This window comes from Numenius arquata, chromosome 2 (genome assembly GCF_964106895.1).
Source record: "Numenius arquata chromosome 2, bNumArq3.hap1.1, whole genome shotgun sequence".
Lineage (NCBI taxonomy): Eukaryota > Metazoa > Chordata > Aves > Charadriiformes > Scolopacidae > Numenius > Numenius arquata.
Genome location: NC_133577.1, coordinates 79829471 through 79845546, shown reverse-complemented (window position 1 = coordinate 79845546; position 16076 = coordinate 79829471). Strand labels below are relative to the sequence as shown.

General features: G+C 49.3%; 1 protein-coding gene across 1 annotated transcript; it reads right to left on the bottom strand.

Moving 5' to 3' along the window:
* Nucleotides 1-4750: 4750 nt before the first annotated feature.
* Nucleotides 4751-11948, bottom strand: LOC141462577 (uncharacterized). The gene is made up of 5 exons (XM_074144524.1): nt 11771-11948; nt 9836-10024; nt 6544-6679; nt 5263-5442; nt 4751-4991 (listed from the first exon to the last, which is right to left on the bottom strand). The coding sequence occupies exons 1-5, from the start codon at nt 11946-11948 to the stop codon at nt 4751-4753; spliced, it is 924 nt and encodes a 307-aa protein (XP_074000625.1).
* Nucleotides 11949-16076: the final 4128 nt, after the last annotated feature.

Here is a 16076-nt window from a genome sequence, read left to right as displayed (position 1 = left end):
GAGAGGAGTTGACATAGTGCTTGGGAATATGGATTAGTGTTGGGTGGTGTGGTGGTGTGTGTGTGGGTTGCGTGTGTGGTGGTTTTGTTTTTGTTTTTTTGTGTTGTGTGTGTTTTTTTTTTTTTTTTTTTTCATTGGTTGGACTAGATGATCTTAAAAGGTCCCTTCCAACCTCTGTGATTCTGTGATTCTGTGATTCTCCCAAATCCCAGCATCTCTTTTTCCCTACTTTGAGGCATTCCACTGGTGGGAAAGAGCTCACAGGTCCTCGTCTGTTTATGGGGTTTGCTGTAAATAAAGCTTCTCAAGAGGATAAAGGTGAAATATTGTCATAGCTTTGAGATGTAGTGTAAGAAACGCTGTAGCCTCAGTATGCTTTGATCTACGTGTGAGAGCACTGTATACGAGCAAGATCTTCATCTCCCCTTCTTTCTGGGGTTTGCCTCTGCCCTCGGCTTGTGTTGATGTGGCACAGTGAAGGCTCCTGAGATGGAAATGGTCAAGTGAAGTTCTTGCCATACGAGTACAGGAAGCGAGAGCCCCTTGTGGGGATGCAGGAGTCTGAACTGCTGCGTGGTGGAGGTTTGAGGTGAGTTGAGTCACGGCAGCAAGGTTACTGGCTTTGCTGATGAAAAGCACTGGTTTAGGGTGGTGCTGATGGCAGTGATGCTAGGTATGGCGAGATGTTTAAACAGAGGGTGTCACCGTGGAGGACAACAGTATAGAAGATCGTTGTTCAGCTAAAGCTGATGGGAGTGTGATCTGCCTGACCCTGTGGTGTTCACGAGGAGCCCATCTCCTGGAACACGTGAGGTGGGGTCTCTCAGTGGGTCACTCAGTGCTCTCACTGCACAGTTACTGTTGTGTTCTCCTGCAGAATCTTGCTGGAGTACTATTTTCTCCCTCCAGTCTTCAGACTTAAAGATTTGACAAATACCTCTTCATTTCAGAGATGCCTGCAGAGGGTGGGACTTGCTCAGCTCTCTCCTCTTCCTACCAGCACAGCAAATAGTAGTTGAGAAAGCTTGTACCGGGAGATGGTGGCTGTTCTTTTCAAGATCACAAAGAATATCTTCTTGGAGTTTCATGGCTTTAGCATTTGAATGTTACAGGTCTCAGCATTAATCTTGCCCAGATCTTCAGGGAGGGTCTGAAATCTCTTCTGTTGGTGCTGACAGTCTGAGGAGGCTGGAACGGTGACCTTCACTGAAGAATTTAAAGTTGTGACCAAAATTTATTTAGCTCTTTCTAGGTAAGCTTGCAGGCTGAGGTTTCCAATGTGGAGTCTGAAGCTTAAAATCTTATTTTTAAAAAAAAAAAACTGAGGGTGCTTGCTCTCTTTATTCAGCCCCTGAGCAGAAAGCAACTGCTTGTGAGGTTTGCCTGGGGCACAAATTGGCAATGAGCTGACCTTCAGCTATCTCTATCCACCTTCAGATGACTTCCTCCAGTTTCAGGGCCTCTTTCTATTGGGTATTGCATACATATTTTTTTAATTTAAATTATAAATAGGAATGTGATCTATAATATATTCTATAATTGGATATTTCATTTGATGTTGCATAAAACATTGCAACTAAACCTCTCAGAGCTTCAGCCTCAGTTGTAGAGAGGCCAGGATCTTCAACAGCTGGAAAGCTCGTTCCCTAGTGTGGAGAAAACTGGGGTTTCTTTGGTCTGCAGGGGGGAAATGGTGGAGGGCAGCACCTCATGTGAGGCTCTGGTGAAGATGGGTTGGGTAGATGTCAGTCCAGCAGCAACTGCTGATTGATGTGGCGAGAACGTGTGGGATTATAGGCTTGTGAGGTTTGTTTCTTCCCATTTACGAATCACTTAAAGCTTCAATATAGTTACTTTCCTTCTCCTTTTGGTAAATAAATGCAAATGGTACTTCTTGTTGCCTTACTCAGGGTGCCTTTCTGGGGTGAAGCTGAGTGTGGCTCTTCACAACCTTAATGTGTCTCTTTGCTGGTCCAAGGTGAGAAGGAACTGAGGCAAAGACTAAAGGGTTGGTAAGGAAACTCGTGGTAGAGTTGGGCTTCTTGCCCTTAACCCATCTTTCTTCTGTTGGTTTTGGTCTCCTGCAAGCTTGAGATGACTTTTGAGGAAGATCTAGCTGTGCTCCTCCCTGCAGGAGGCACTTGGCTAAGACTGCCAAGGTTTTGGGGATCAAATTTTTGTGGTAGAAAGCTTAACTTTGCACACACAAAAAAAAAGTCAGGGAAACATTACCCAAGGAAACTTCTCAATTTTGTCAAGTAAATAATTTTTAAATACCAGTTGTATAAAATGCTTGTTTCAAGTCTACATTTTTTCTCTGTATGAAAAACTACTGTGTCAGTTTTTTATTGAAAACGCTAACTTTTTGCTATGACACTTCAAAATCAGCACCTCTCTGGGCACGTTTGGCAAAAGATTTTTGTATTTAAAATGTGCGTCATTTCAGTTTGCAGTGGAAGTGGGTGACAATCTCTAATCTTACATAGCGAAACATTCCACTTTTTTGTTTTTAAAGCCTTGCTTGGATCCAGGCAATGGCAAACTGTGTCCCAAATCATAGAATTGTCTAGGCTGGAAGGGACCTTTCAGATCATCAATGTATTTTTTTTTGAACAAAAATCTCCTTGGAGAGAGGGCAAATTGTAGTGAGGTTTTATTTTTTCCTTAAAAGATTACAAAGGGGAGGAACAGAGAGGGAAATAAAATATGAGAAGTCTTATTCCCATCCTGTTTTTCATTTTCTTCCTGGTTTTGTCTCTTAACAAGACAACTCCTCCCTACATGAATTGGGCAGTGCTGTTCCCAGGGCAGATCCTGGGCTGAATGCCCAGCCATCAAATTTACTTTGAGACAGAAGTGGAAGCGTAGTCTGTGGGTATAGCACCGATGTCTTAATGAGAGCCCAAAACACCCCTAGCGCTGTGCCTGAACTCACGGCTGGCGTGTCTGCAGGCGGAATGCCTTTTCCACAGGTGCTCTGGGGGGGTCTCGCGACCATCCTGGAGGGAGAGGACGGAGGAACAGCTTACCTAGAAAAGCAGGATTATTCCCTTTGCTAGGTGTTAGACTTGGCTGGAAAAAGAGGGAAGAGAAAAACCTAAGGTTAGGACGTGAGACAAAGGGAAATGCAGAGCAGGTCCTGTTTTTCCTGTTCTTTCTTACAGCTTTAGTTGTCTTAGGAAGAATGAATGGTTTTTTCCCTTCTCATGGTGCAGTTGCTGCTAAATGGCCACGGTGGGTGCTGTCTTTTGCAAGGGATCTGTGAAAGCTTTACCACCTGCTCCCTCCCCCCCATCAAAAGCCAGCCACCAGACCATAGCTTGATGACATGAAAAGAAGACACAGGAGGTGGAATGGGGAGAGATTCCTTTATTATTATTGGAAATAGAAAAAAGAGCGTCCCTAGCCCTCTTTCCGGGGAGAAACGGCAGTGTTTCCCAGACATCCACCAGTAGGTCTTGCCTTTATCACAAAAATGTGCTACCTTGCATCTTTTAAGCCTTCTTTCCTTGAAATGTGATGCAAATGTTGATGGAAATGAAGTCAGTGGGCTAAAACTCCTAGCCTTTGTAGCAGCAGAATCGTTTGAGTATCAAGGGTGCAAGTTTGCATCCTGGAGTGCTAGATGGTGAGTGACACTGGGGGTTCATGTCCCAGTTCCTCCTTCTTACTCCTTGCCCCGTGCACGCAGCAGCTCTTGGGGTTGCCAGCACCTCTTCTGGCTGAGGTACAAACAGCATCTCCGTGCACACAAGAAACGTGTGATGCCATGTTACTTATCAAGCCCCGTGTGCCTGGAGGGTGTCAGGTGTGCGACGTGTGCACAGGTCTGTCCTGCAGCGCCAACAGGGGGACCAGGTGTCCTGTGTGCTGCCTGGAGCACACCCCTCTCTTTCCACCCAGGAAATCCTGGACAGAAATATGGGTTTCCTTGCTTTCTGAATGCAAATGATGGCACTTACGCTAGCTCTTTGGGTGCTGCTGTAGGTCCTGATACAGCTGATGTGAATTTCTAATGCAGGAGAGAAAGGATAGAAAACCCCAAGTTTGGTGGATTGCCTTTTTTTTTAGGTTTTTGTTTGTTTTGTTTTGTTTTTCCAGATCTGCTACATCCTTTGTATTAAAGATAAATTCGTGTTTTCCTCCTGACTGGCTATCTTTGCACACTTGTCACTGCATCTTGCCAGTCCAAGATTGTCTCTGTAGAAATGGGAGGATATGGTGAGTTCTGAATCACAACAACAACAACAACAACAAAATTTAAATCTCAGCCTACATTCAAGTGCAATGAATTGCAAATGCTTCCAATTATCTAATGACATAGATTCCTCCTTCCTCGTAACTGGCTGTCTTCACTTTCAGCCTTTAAAAGAGCCCTAAACGGAAAATCAGACCCCTGTGTTTAAAACCTGAAAGTCTGCACATGCTCAGCCCGTAGTTTAAGCTGGAGCTGCTCAGACTTGGCTTTATGCATCTCATCAAAATGATCAATTAAGCAGCTTGTAACTCAGGTACTCCTGTTTGAAATGTGCACTTCTGGACATGGGAGGAGAAATAAAAGGATTATATCAAAAAAGCCTTTCAACATGAAGTGTCAGGTTTTTCCCCATTTGAAAATCCAGGTACAGTAATTGGCTCTTGTGAAATTCTTTCCTGAGCTCTGCAGAGTTTCAAGGAATTGATGGTGTTAAAAAAAGGGAGGGAAAAAAAAAAAAAAAGGCGGGGGGAAGTCGAATGGCAGTTTAAATATTCAAACCAGCCTCCTGAACTTGTTGAAGAGCTTCTGTTCCTCGTAGCTTCTGTAGTAGAGGGGGAGCGGGTCCCTGGGGAGGTCGGCGTGGCAGGGCAGGGCAGGCACCAGTACGTTGCGGGGCGGCTGGCTGGGCAGGGCGGCGATGGGTGCTGTGCCGGGCTGTAACAGCAGCTGGGGCAAGACCTGTGCCTCGGGGTGCCAGCTCTGCAGGGACAGCTTTGGTAGGTTTTCGGGGCTCCTGGTGAAGGGAAAAGGGGGGGGTAGTAAGAGGGCCAGGATGGTCCTCTGGCTCACCTCCCCCTTGAAAAAGAGTGGGTGCAGGGGTTTCATTGCTGTTAGGCGCTAGGTGGGGAGCGTGAAAGAGGGTGAGGCAGGGGATGGAATGCCCAAGCGATGTGGGCTTCTATGTCTGACTGCTCCTGCCTCCAGGTAGTCTGGGAGAGGCTCTTGCCCCGGTGTGAGGGGCTGGGGGGGGGGGGGGCAGTGCCAGTACAGGGCCTGAGGTGTACCTTTGGAAAGCCAGGTTATTGCAGCCTGCAAATGCCCCTGGGAACACGGAGCTGGAGAGGGCTGAGAGGTGGTAATCACGCCGGTGGTAGTGTCTCAGTCTCCCAAAAGCATTCCTGCCCCTCTCAGGGGTGGAGGGGTTGCGTTTTCGTCCTCCTCTGACTTTCCTCCCATGCTGCTGCCTGCAAGGTGGAGAGAGAGATGCCCATGCAGGCGCTTTCTTTTCTGGCTGCTTTCATTTATACACCCAACCCCACCCCATGGAAAGATTTGTCATGTTTGTATCCTAAACCGAAGTTGTCACCCAATGGTTTTGACACCCTCCCTCTGCTCCCAGAGGAAAGCACCGAAGCTGTTTCAGCCCTGCTGAAAAGGGGTGCTGGTGGGGCTGGACCAGTGAGGCACCAGCCAGCCGAGGGAAGAACAGGCCAGCATACAGTTGATGCCTGCTGAGAGAAAGAAGTGTCATCTCTTGCAGAGTTTTTTTAATTCCTTGTCCTTGGGGACTTCCACTAATAAGGAATTAGGCTCGGGGTTAAAGCTGCATCCTAGGTAGGCTCCTGCATGGTCCCTGTTGCCGCAATCTCGTCTGGGGTACCAAAGAGGTCCTACTGGACCGTGTGCTGGGAAAACCAAGAAGTGCTGTTGCTCTGATCCTGGCTGGTTCCACCTCTGCTTGTCCAGCCCTGCTCCCCATCGTGGCTCTCTCCCAGTCTTTCCCAGAGGAGGATGCTCCTCCTTCCCCCCAACCTCACTGTGTATGTGCAGTTGCACTGAACTTAGACTCAGAAAAGGGATATTCCCACCAACCATCCTCCGTGTGTTGCCTGTTCCTTTCTTCCTCTGTTACGGGAAGGATTTTGGTTAATTAGCAAGCTAACAGCTTTGCTTTTGCTGTAGGTTTCCTTGCAGGAGGTCTCTCTGCAATCACCAGCAGCATCCCAGCTGCTGGGACCCCTTGTGTAAAGCCTCATCGGGGCCAAACGTACCTTCAGGACGGAGCGGCCATTTTTTATTATTTTTAATGCGGGATCGGGCCAAGCTGTGGCTGGTTTCAGGTGCGGGGGAAACCTTCAGGAAGGTGGGAGAGGTGGGTTGCAAGACACCGTGTCCCGAGTGGGTGCAACCCGACGGGGCTGCTCGTCTCAGCAGATGGCAGCAGCGCCTCTCCTTCAGCTCCAGCAACCCCGGCTGCTCCTTAACCAACCCCCCCCCCAAAAAAAACCCTCACCCCACTTCATCACCCCCCACCCCCCCCCCCCCACCTCATCCTCCGTACTCACCCCCCGCGGCTCCTCCTCGCCCTGTCCCGCCAGCAGCAGACGGCGAAGGAGACGGAGAGAGCCAGGATAACGGCTCCGCTCAACAGCGAGGCGGCCACCGCAGCTCGGGAACCGGTGGCCGAGGGTTGCGGGGCGGCTGCGGGGGCAGAGCGGGGCGGCGATGAGCGGGGACCGGGGAGGGAGGGGGGACCGCAACGCCCGCGTCCGCGGGCGTTGCGGTCCCCCCTCCCTCCCCGGTCCCCGCTCATCGCCCCCTGCGGATAAGCTAAAATTACTCTTCAGAGTGTAGTTTTTTAATTAATAACCGTAATAGCGAAGGTGGGTGATGTTCGGCTGAACGAACAAGTGATGAGTGAATGGGGGGAGGGGGGGGGGGAGACCCAACACCCCCCTCCCCAATCCTCCCCCCCCAAAAAAAAAACAAAACCACCCCAAACCGCATCGGAAAGTGAGTATTTTTTTCGGGTAGTTAAAGCAGAAGGTTATCACATGGGAGAGAAAAAGGACATAACGCGCCGGTTGCGTCATCCGTAAAAGCACAAAGGTGTAGCCTGAGTTGAGCCCCGAATTAAAAAATAAAGAAATGATGCTAACTTGTTGGGGTTTGGGGTTTGGCTCGGTTGGTTTGTTTGATTGTTTGTGGGTTTTTTGGGGTTTTGTTTTTATTTTTTTAACTGAATATGTAATTTTGGTTAACTGATCCTTGGAGGAAAAAAGTGTGTTGGGGGGGAGAAGTTGAAAAAAGGAAAAAAAAAAAAAAATTAAAAAGAGAAAAAGTTAAACAGGAAAACAAGGAGAGGGGAAGTTGAAAATAAAATAAAAAAGGGGGGAAAAGTTACGAAGGGGAAAAAGTTGAAAAAAAGGGAAAAGTTGAAAAGCAAAAAGGGGGAAAGAGTTGGAAAGAAAGGGGGAAAGAGTTGGAAAGCAAAAAGGGGGAAAGAGTTGGAAAGCAAAAAGGGGGAAAGAAAAGAAAGGGGGAAAGAGTTGGAAAGGAGGAAGGGGGAAAGAGTTGGAAAGGAGGAAGGGGGAAAGAGTTGGAAAGGAGGAAGGGGGAAAGAGTTGGAAAGGGGGAAGGGGGAAAGAGTTGGAAAGGGGGAAAGAGTTGGAAAGGGGGAAAGAGTTGGAAAGGGGGAAAGAGTTGGAAAGGGGGAAAGAGTTGGAAAGGGGGAAAGAGTTGGAAAGGGGGAAAGAGTTGGAAAGGGGGAAAGAGTTGGAAAGGGGGAAGGGGGAAAGAGTTGGAAAGGGGGAAGGGGGAAAGAGTTGGAAAGGGGGAAGGGGGAAAGAGTTGGAAAGGGGGAAGGGGGAAAGAGTTGGAAAGGGGGAAGGGGGAAAGAGTTGGGCAAAAAAGTTAAGTTAAAATGGATTAAGGAAGCATGAGTATTTGAAAGCAAAAATGGGCTTGTGAAACATGAAAAAAAAAATTATTGGAAACTTTGGTGGATGTAATCATAGAATAGTCTGGGTTAGAAGGGACCTTTAAAGGCCATCTAGTTCAACCCATCTGCCATGCGCAGGGACATCTTCAACTAGATCAGGTTGCTCAGAGCCCTGTCCAAGCTGACCTTGAATGGTTCCAGGGATGGGGCATCTACCACCTCTCTGGGCAACCTCTCCCAGTGTCTCACCACCCTCAGTGTAAAAAATAGCCACTTCCTTCAGGATTTTCTTGGATGGGTATATGGTCCATCTGAGTCTGTGATCCCTACCTGCCCTTAAATGGATGTCTGGAAAGAACAGATGAATTACATCCTGATCAAACCATATAGGGAACCTAAATGAGTTTGCATTGTAAATGTCTAATGTTAGGGGTGTGGCTTCCAACCCAAGGGCAAAATAATATGAAAGAATTTGCTAACATCTGCAAAAATGATACGTTTATGTTTTCAAACTAATAAAATACACAGATTCAAAACACCTGACCTTAGGACACTTGGAAAATAACCAAACTAAGACTTCTGAAGGTACAGAGATTTGCTTTTTGTTTCAAAGAGAGCAAATGCGTGGGGATATTTTTTCTTAAAACTGTCTTAAAACCTCTTTATTTTGGGGAACCCAAGGTGTGATTTAAAGTTTGGAGGGTGTTTTTTTTTGTTGTTTACCCCAGTTGTTTCTGTATTAAGTAGTGCACAAACTGCAGCTTTTGTTTAGGGATGAGAAGATAAGATTTGCTAATGAGCTTTATGAATGTTTTATTGCAGGACCTGTAACCTACTGCAACAAAGTTCACTGTTTTTGTTTTGCTGTGTTTACTTTTATGAAAGAAAGACAGTCACTGACTGTGTATCCTCAGGTTTTACAGCTCTGGATTGAAGCTAATTGCTTTATTTTTGTTTTCATTTTTAAAGGGCAAGCTGCCTGGAGTGCTGCTGAGTTGAAGCACCAACAGGGATGTCCTGTGATTGAAGCACTTTGGTTTCTAATTTGACCTTTCTGAGAGGCTACCTTTTAAAAATGGATTTGCTTGTGTTGAGCAGGTGAAAAAGAAGCGGCAAAAGTTGAACGTGGCAGACCTTTTCCATTTCAAACTCTTTTTTAGCCAGCCATTGCACCACAAGTTTGCCCATAAACTGTTCCTGAAAGGGCCTCAGGACTTTAATTCTTAGTGTCCGGCATCAGCAATATAATTCAAGTGTAAGCTATAGAGTAGTTACAGCTTCTGCGGTTTTGCTTGCCGCTGCAAAAATATATAACTTTCTGGAGGGCAATTTTCCTGAAATTATTTTATGTGCGCACACAATACGCAGGGAGAAAGCTCTTAAAGCAATAAACTTTGTTCCTTCGATGTTCAGGCACTCGTTCCCGGTGAGCTCGTAGCACAGGAAATGCGAGGGCCGTTTGCCACCGGCACATGCTCCGCAGGCGCTTTCGCAAACAGCACGTGCTGGGTTATTAGGGAGTTCAGCTTTCTTCCTGCTGAAAGCTTTCGGATCAGCCCTGGAGTCGGGTGCCAGGTTTTTACCCAACTTGGTGACTTCTGTACAGGTTACCCTTTGCCAACCCTCCCCCCCAGCCTTATGCAGCTCGTGAAACGCTGTTACAGGGACCCTGCTGAAATGTGGCGTTTTGCCCGTGGTGACAACCACTGACTGGCTCAAGCCGGACCTCCACTGTCCCCTCTCGGGGTGGCTGGGGCACCCCACCTCCTCCTCCTGCCCTCACCAGCTTGGCCAGAGTGAGGAACCTCCCCTCCATCCCACTGCCCTGAGTTAGCAATCGGGTGGAGATCGCCTGCACCCCCTTGGGAATCCTACGAATGGGCAGAGGGGCTGAGTGACCCCGATGAGCTCCTTACCCTGGCAGTGGGGCGGGGGGTGGCTCCAGGACGAAGTGCTCTCCTGGCGGAGGCAGGAGAGCCTCTCGCTGCCCACCAGCTGGTAGCCCTCCTGGCACCAGTAGACCAGGACTGAGCCCAAGGAGATGCCCGAGCCTCTGTCCACATAGTAGTAGCCATAGCGCGGTGGGGAGAGAGCTGTGCAGGGCGCTGGGAGAGAAGGGGAGACATTAGGTGGAGGTGGTGACAAAGCCTCTGCTGGTGATGCCTTTGAAAAGGCCGCCAGGCCCCTGCTTCACTCCTGCAGGTCCTGCAAGTCTCTGAAACTTCTGCGTAACCCTGAGGGATAGGTGTAGGGAAGTCTATTGGCTTTATCTGGAAAATAAGTCTTCTAGTTGCAAACTCTGCAATGTGAGCAGCTGCTGAACAGCAGAAATGGGACTGGAAAGGTACAGGGTGGGGACAGCATGCAGAGAGCAGCATTTAGGAGACAAAGGAAGAGGACAGGCATTTCTTAATACCCCAGTATTCTGGGAGAATACTGTTGGCTGGAACTCAAAGCAATAAAAATACTGTTCTCTGCTATAGAGATACTTTTTCCATCCCAGCCTTTAATTTTTTTTTTTTTCTAATTTGTTATCCACAACTATTCAGAGCTACTCAGTTATCCTGCTTAGATCATCCTTTCTGCATTGTACCCTTTATCTTTATTGCTGTCCTTGTTCCAGCTTTCTAGTACATAGTGAGAGCTGGGAGTGAAGCAGGCTCCAAAAGAGATGGTCAGTTCATGTGCTTGCAAAAAGCCCTGGATAGACTAACAGAAGGCCAAGGAAATGTGGATGAGTAGATTCTTGTGTAACAGGTGTCACAGGTTCCAATATCCTGAATTAAAGGAAAATACTCTGATCAACTCTAGTTAAGCCAAGCTTAAAACCCGCAGGCAGTAATGTGCTCTGTCTAGCTTTGGGGGAACTTTTGAGGGGAATTCCAAGTAAAGCTAAAGCAAGAGAGAGGTTTGGTTTTGGTCTTCTCTTGCTGAGAAGATGAAGACTTCTCCTCCAGAGGGGCTGACAAGAAACCGATCAGGTTGAATATGATCAGATTTTCTCCAGGTCCAGTAATGCTGTTAACAGGTAGTGGAGATGTCTATATAAATAAATTCAGCAGTGTCAGGAGGGCTGCCCAGATGCCTGGGCTAGATCTGTTGTATGGTTAAATTGTCTGGCACTGGCTAGCACCTTCAGCAGTCCTTCACTGTGCTTTGGAGATAAAGTGGGCCAGAGACTGTTCCCAACAGGCATTTTGGAAACAACATATAGCTCATAAATGTTTGGTAAGGTGAAGGGTTCAGTAGTATGGCATGGGCTGCTCTGGACCGCTGCCCGCATAGGAAGGTGGACAGACTGCCTGCACTGGGTGGGTGGTCAACCTATGGCAGCCCTGACACTGCATCCCACTTGCTGGGGAACGGCGTGTCTCTGCTCTAGGAAGTAGATTTAAAAAAAAAATAAAATATATCACCCTCAGCATTTGGAGATTATTTGTGCTTTTAAAAAATCTCCATCCTCATTTCTTCCCAAGAGTCCAAGCTCAGCCCTTAGGGACAGGGATGTGTTCAGCAAACCTGTCCCCTGGTCCATCATGATAAACACAGAGATTAACATGGAGGAGAACTTTACTCTTAAAGACAGTCAAACATTAAATTTCCTCCCTGACCCTTAGACTTTGCCTCTGGTAGGACACATCTCTCCCAGATCACAGAAGCTGCTGTGGCCGTGAGGACCACACAAAGCCCTGCAGCTCCTACATGTACCCTAGGTGTGCCTCCACACCCATGGGAGAAACACCCTCATGCTATCATCAACCCATCCCCGTGTCCTTCACACCGGGCACCTGCATGGTGGGGCCCCGAGCAGCCCTGCAGAGGGAGAGGTGGGTGATCGCTCACTCAAGTACCTGAGATGTTGCTGTGCACGTAGGTCCCGTTGGCAACGTCTCTGGGCAGCCCCTTTCTGACGTGTCCTGCTCCAGGCGAGGCGGTCCCGGGCCCAGCAGCATCACTCCAGGCAAAGCTCAGGCAGCTCCAGGGCAGCAGGCAAAGGGCGACGCGTTTCCCAAACCTTTGTCCAGTCATGGTTTGGGGAAACACAGCATCATCAGGTGCTTGGACGGCCCGAGTGCCTGCGGTTTCCCTTTGCTTCTGAGCAGGAGTCAGCTGGGCTCTTAGGGCATTAAGCCCTGAGCAGCAAAGCTAGCAGCCGCTCTCCCCCTGGGGCTTTCTTCTCCTCCGCCTCTGCACAAACCCCGTGTCCCTGCTCCTAGCGCTGCCAGCCCTGCTCTGGCCGCTTGGCTGAGTGGCTCCAAAGCCCCACAGAGAAACCAGGCGTGGGAAAGGGAGGGAGAAGCAGCAGGCGCCCAGGATCCATCTTTTACAGCTCCCTCTTGCAGGGACTGGTTGTCACCATCTCTCCGGGTGCTGGAGCTGCACTTCAGGCACCCCCCCCCCCTCCTCCTCCTCCTCCTCTTCTACCTGCTAAAATCCACGCTTGAGCTCTCTGCTGAGACTCCTGGGTTGCAGACCCTCACCCGCTCATTTCTTCCTTCCCACCAGAGCCCAGGGCTAATTTTCTGTAAACAGCAGTGGAGTGGGATATGTGCCATGGGAATCAAAAGAGTTTTGTAGGCGGCAACTCCACCAGCTTTGCTGCTGAGGGAACCGGAGAGGAATCTGTTTTCCCTTTTCCTTGGGGTTCCCTCTGCGTGGCCTCTCTCTGCCTGTCACTTCAGGCCCTGGTGTTTTATAGCTGGTGGGGCTGCAGAAGCTCTTGTCTCCTGGGGTGTAGGTTGTTCTTACCCATCCCTACCTGCCTGGCCCCTTGTGCACACCCAGGAAGAGGTGACAAGGTTTTGGCGCAGGCGATGCCTCTGTGCCAAGGCTTTCTCCAGCAGCCAGTACACCAGCTGTGCTACCAGCAGGGCTTTGCAGGGGTTTTTGGATCATCCCCTGCTGTGGCTGTCATCTTCCCTTCTTGCACCCCCTGGAGCTCCTCTCATCCTGTGGGTCTCCTTTGCCCCTCCTGTCCTGCATCCTTGCCTGTCCTGGGGCAACCTAGGACTTACTGCAGGTGTAAGGGGGAAAGCCCAGGCCACTGTTCACTAATAGCATTGGCACAAATACAGTGGCCTGGGCAGCTGGGTATGAGGACATTGCAAGTTCTTACAGCTTGGCAGGGAGATGGCCTGGGCTCTGTGGGTCAGTTTTTGTTCACCTCTTTTTTTATATCTATGGCCTGTAGCTGCAGCCACTGTGCTTGGCTGGGCATGGCTGCCCAAGTGGATCTGGGGGGCCAAAATGTTGCCTTGGATGTGTGGGCAGCTCCTGTTTGTAAAACCAAGCAGTAGTCTTATGCTCTTTGTGCAATTTACTGCAGTGCATGAAGGGGAAATAAAAATGTGAGATGAATTCTAACCCCTGTCCTGTCCCATCCAACCCCGGGGGATGCAGCCAAGGGGGTCTGTGGCAAGGAGAGGAGCTGTGGGGCTGGGTGGTGGCTGCACTTTGCTTGCGGTCCCTCCCCAGCACTGGGATCTCCTCTCGCTCACACCCAAGGCGGCTCAGCAGTCCTCGGGCCCTCCTTGCACTCGCAGAGGGATGTTGTGTCACTTCCATGGGCCTTTGGACCTGGGAACACCTTAATCCTACCCTGTCTGTCTGTCCATCTGTCTCTCAGACACTCCCTTTTAGTTTTGGCTGTGCTGGTACCTCTCTGGGCTTCTCTCCAGGGTATTTACTTTCTCTCTCAGGAAAACCTGTTTCAGCCTCCCATGACTCATAACGATCTTGCTCAAAAACTGCTTTAATTTCTTCTCTTTCCTGGTTAATCCTTCTTAAACTGTGAGCTTTCCTTGGCTCCCCTTGGAGAGCAGGCTGGAGAGGGGGGGACACCTCCCTGGCTCAGTGAATATTGCTGGCTTCTTGTTTTGTTTTGTTCTTTCTTTTCCCCTTCTGACTGAGGGGGTCTTGCTGTTTGTTTGTGCAGTGAAGGTGAGCTTTGTGGCAGGCTGGGCAGCGTGAGAGCATAACACTGACAGCAGAGGAGCCGGCCTCGGGGCATGCTCCGGGATGCAGACACTGTCATCTCCAGTAGCTGGGAGCTGGGGATGCGCCCGGCTGGTCGGACAGGACCAACCAGCCCCTCCGCCGAGCCTGAGCCCGGTGCTGCATGTGCCTTCTCCTGCTGTGGTTCACGAGGTGGCCCCACCACCACCAATGGCTAGGGCACAGTGGGAAAAGCCAAGGGCAGTGCCTTCTGCCTTCTCCCTGCTGCCAGATGTGTCCTGCTGCTAAACAGCTGGGGGCTGAGCATGTGCTGCAAGAGTGGCCTCCAGCGCGGGGCCAGCAGTGCTAAGTCTTGTCACATGTGCTGGGGAATGAATGGGCTCAGCAAAAGCTCAGGGACACAATAACCACGCTTGAGCTTGTGCTCAAAATGCCCAGTAGATGACATGGATTATTCTTTGCTAATGCTCTTAAGAGCTATTCCAGGGCCCGAGGGAGATAAAGGGGCTTATTACTGCAAAATCAATATCCTGCTGGGGGGGGCGGATTTCAACGCCATTCCCTGCACCCTGCTTTCTGGTGGTAGCTGTCTGCACAGAGCCGGGGAGCCGGGCACTGGGCTGTGCAGGCAGAGGCAGGGGATGACCCTGGGCTCAGGCAAGTAGCGTGTCCGTGACCCGGCTCGGCGATCCCTTTCCTTGCAGGGAAGGCAAGAAGGAAGTGGGAGGCAACAGAGGAGCCGGTGTGGCCAAGGGGCTGCAGCTCTTCTAGCTCCAGGATCTTGACTGGGGCGTCCCCTCTTCCTGGTGGAATCACCTGTGAGTGAACTCCTTCAAGACCTGCTCCTCCACCACAGCAGCCTGCAAGGCAAAGCTCGGCTGATGGCTTTCAAAGCTGGCTCAAAGGTTTCTCACGGCTGCACTCGGATCTCCCTGCTGGCTGATGGGCATCCACTCAGGGATAAAGCTTTGCTGAGCCATGGGGGGATCTCCCCCTACCTTCTCCTGTGCCTCTTTGAACCTTTTAAGTACCCCCTTTGAAAAAGCACCCCTCTCATGTGTTCCCACCTGCATGAGTGCAAGGCTCCGTTTCTTAGAGCCTTGGAATGGTGCATCCTCACTGGTATTACTTAATGGACTCTGCTGATATATACAATGAAATGCTAAATATGCAACAAACTGCAATCATACAGTGCACTGGATAACCAGAGATGAGTAAGTCTGTACAACAGGGGGGGTTTGTGCTGGTCCCTCTGTACTGGGAATTGGTAAAGTTGAGGGTGAAAGTGGCCAGGGTAATTTGACCAGGGAAAGAGTTCTCATTTAGAGCTTGCAGAAAAAAGCGGCCTCATGCCATGATCAGTGGGGCTGGAAATGCACCCCCTGCAGTAAAAATGCAGGGAGATCCCTTCAGAGAGGAGATCTGGCAAAACTGTGTACGTCTGGTGATTTTGATGCCATAAGATTTGGCTGTCCCAAAAGTGAAGCTCATAGCTTCACTGATGGTGTTTAGGGCAAAGTTGTCTCACCCTGTAATGCAGTCCCGGTCTGAAGATCTGAAAATATCAAAGCTCTACAGGAGAAATAGAGACTAGAGTTTATTTCTGTCACACTTGATTCCTGTGTGGAAACCAGGAGATGTTCTCAAGGGGTGGTCACTGTGTGTAAGCGATAGCATGTCCCTCTTCACGCAGGAGCTCTCTGCAGCTGGTCTGGGAAGTTCACTGCCTCAAGAAGTCATTAAATAAATTAAATAGATAGTTAACCTGAGGAGGGCTGGGGTGGGGTGGCTAAAACGGCTTGATGAAGCATTAACACCGTTTGCTACTTGTTAAGAGAAGGGTAACTATGCTTCAGGCCATCTGATGATCACCATTCAGCTAGGATCCTTAGCTGAATGGAGATAATCAGATGGCCTGAAGAAGTCCTTTTTCAGTCTTACGTCTTTTATACTTCCCTGGTGTCGTGTTCTGATGACTTGATTATTGGTTGCTGCCTTAAATAGGTTCTCAGTAAAATCCTCATTCTTTTCATGTTGTAATAGGATTATCATACAAGATGATGACGTTTGTACCTAAGCCAAAATACACAGCAGTTACATGCGGAATAAGTGAAACCATCTAGAAAGCGAATTTTCTAAAGATCAGCACACAACTCTTCAAACAGGCCCAACCCACACGGAAAATGCAAGTTGCTGTTGAAT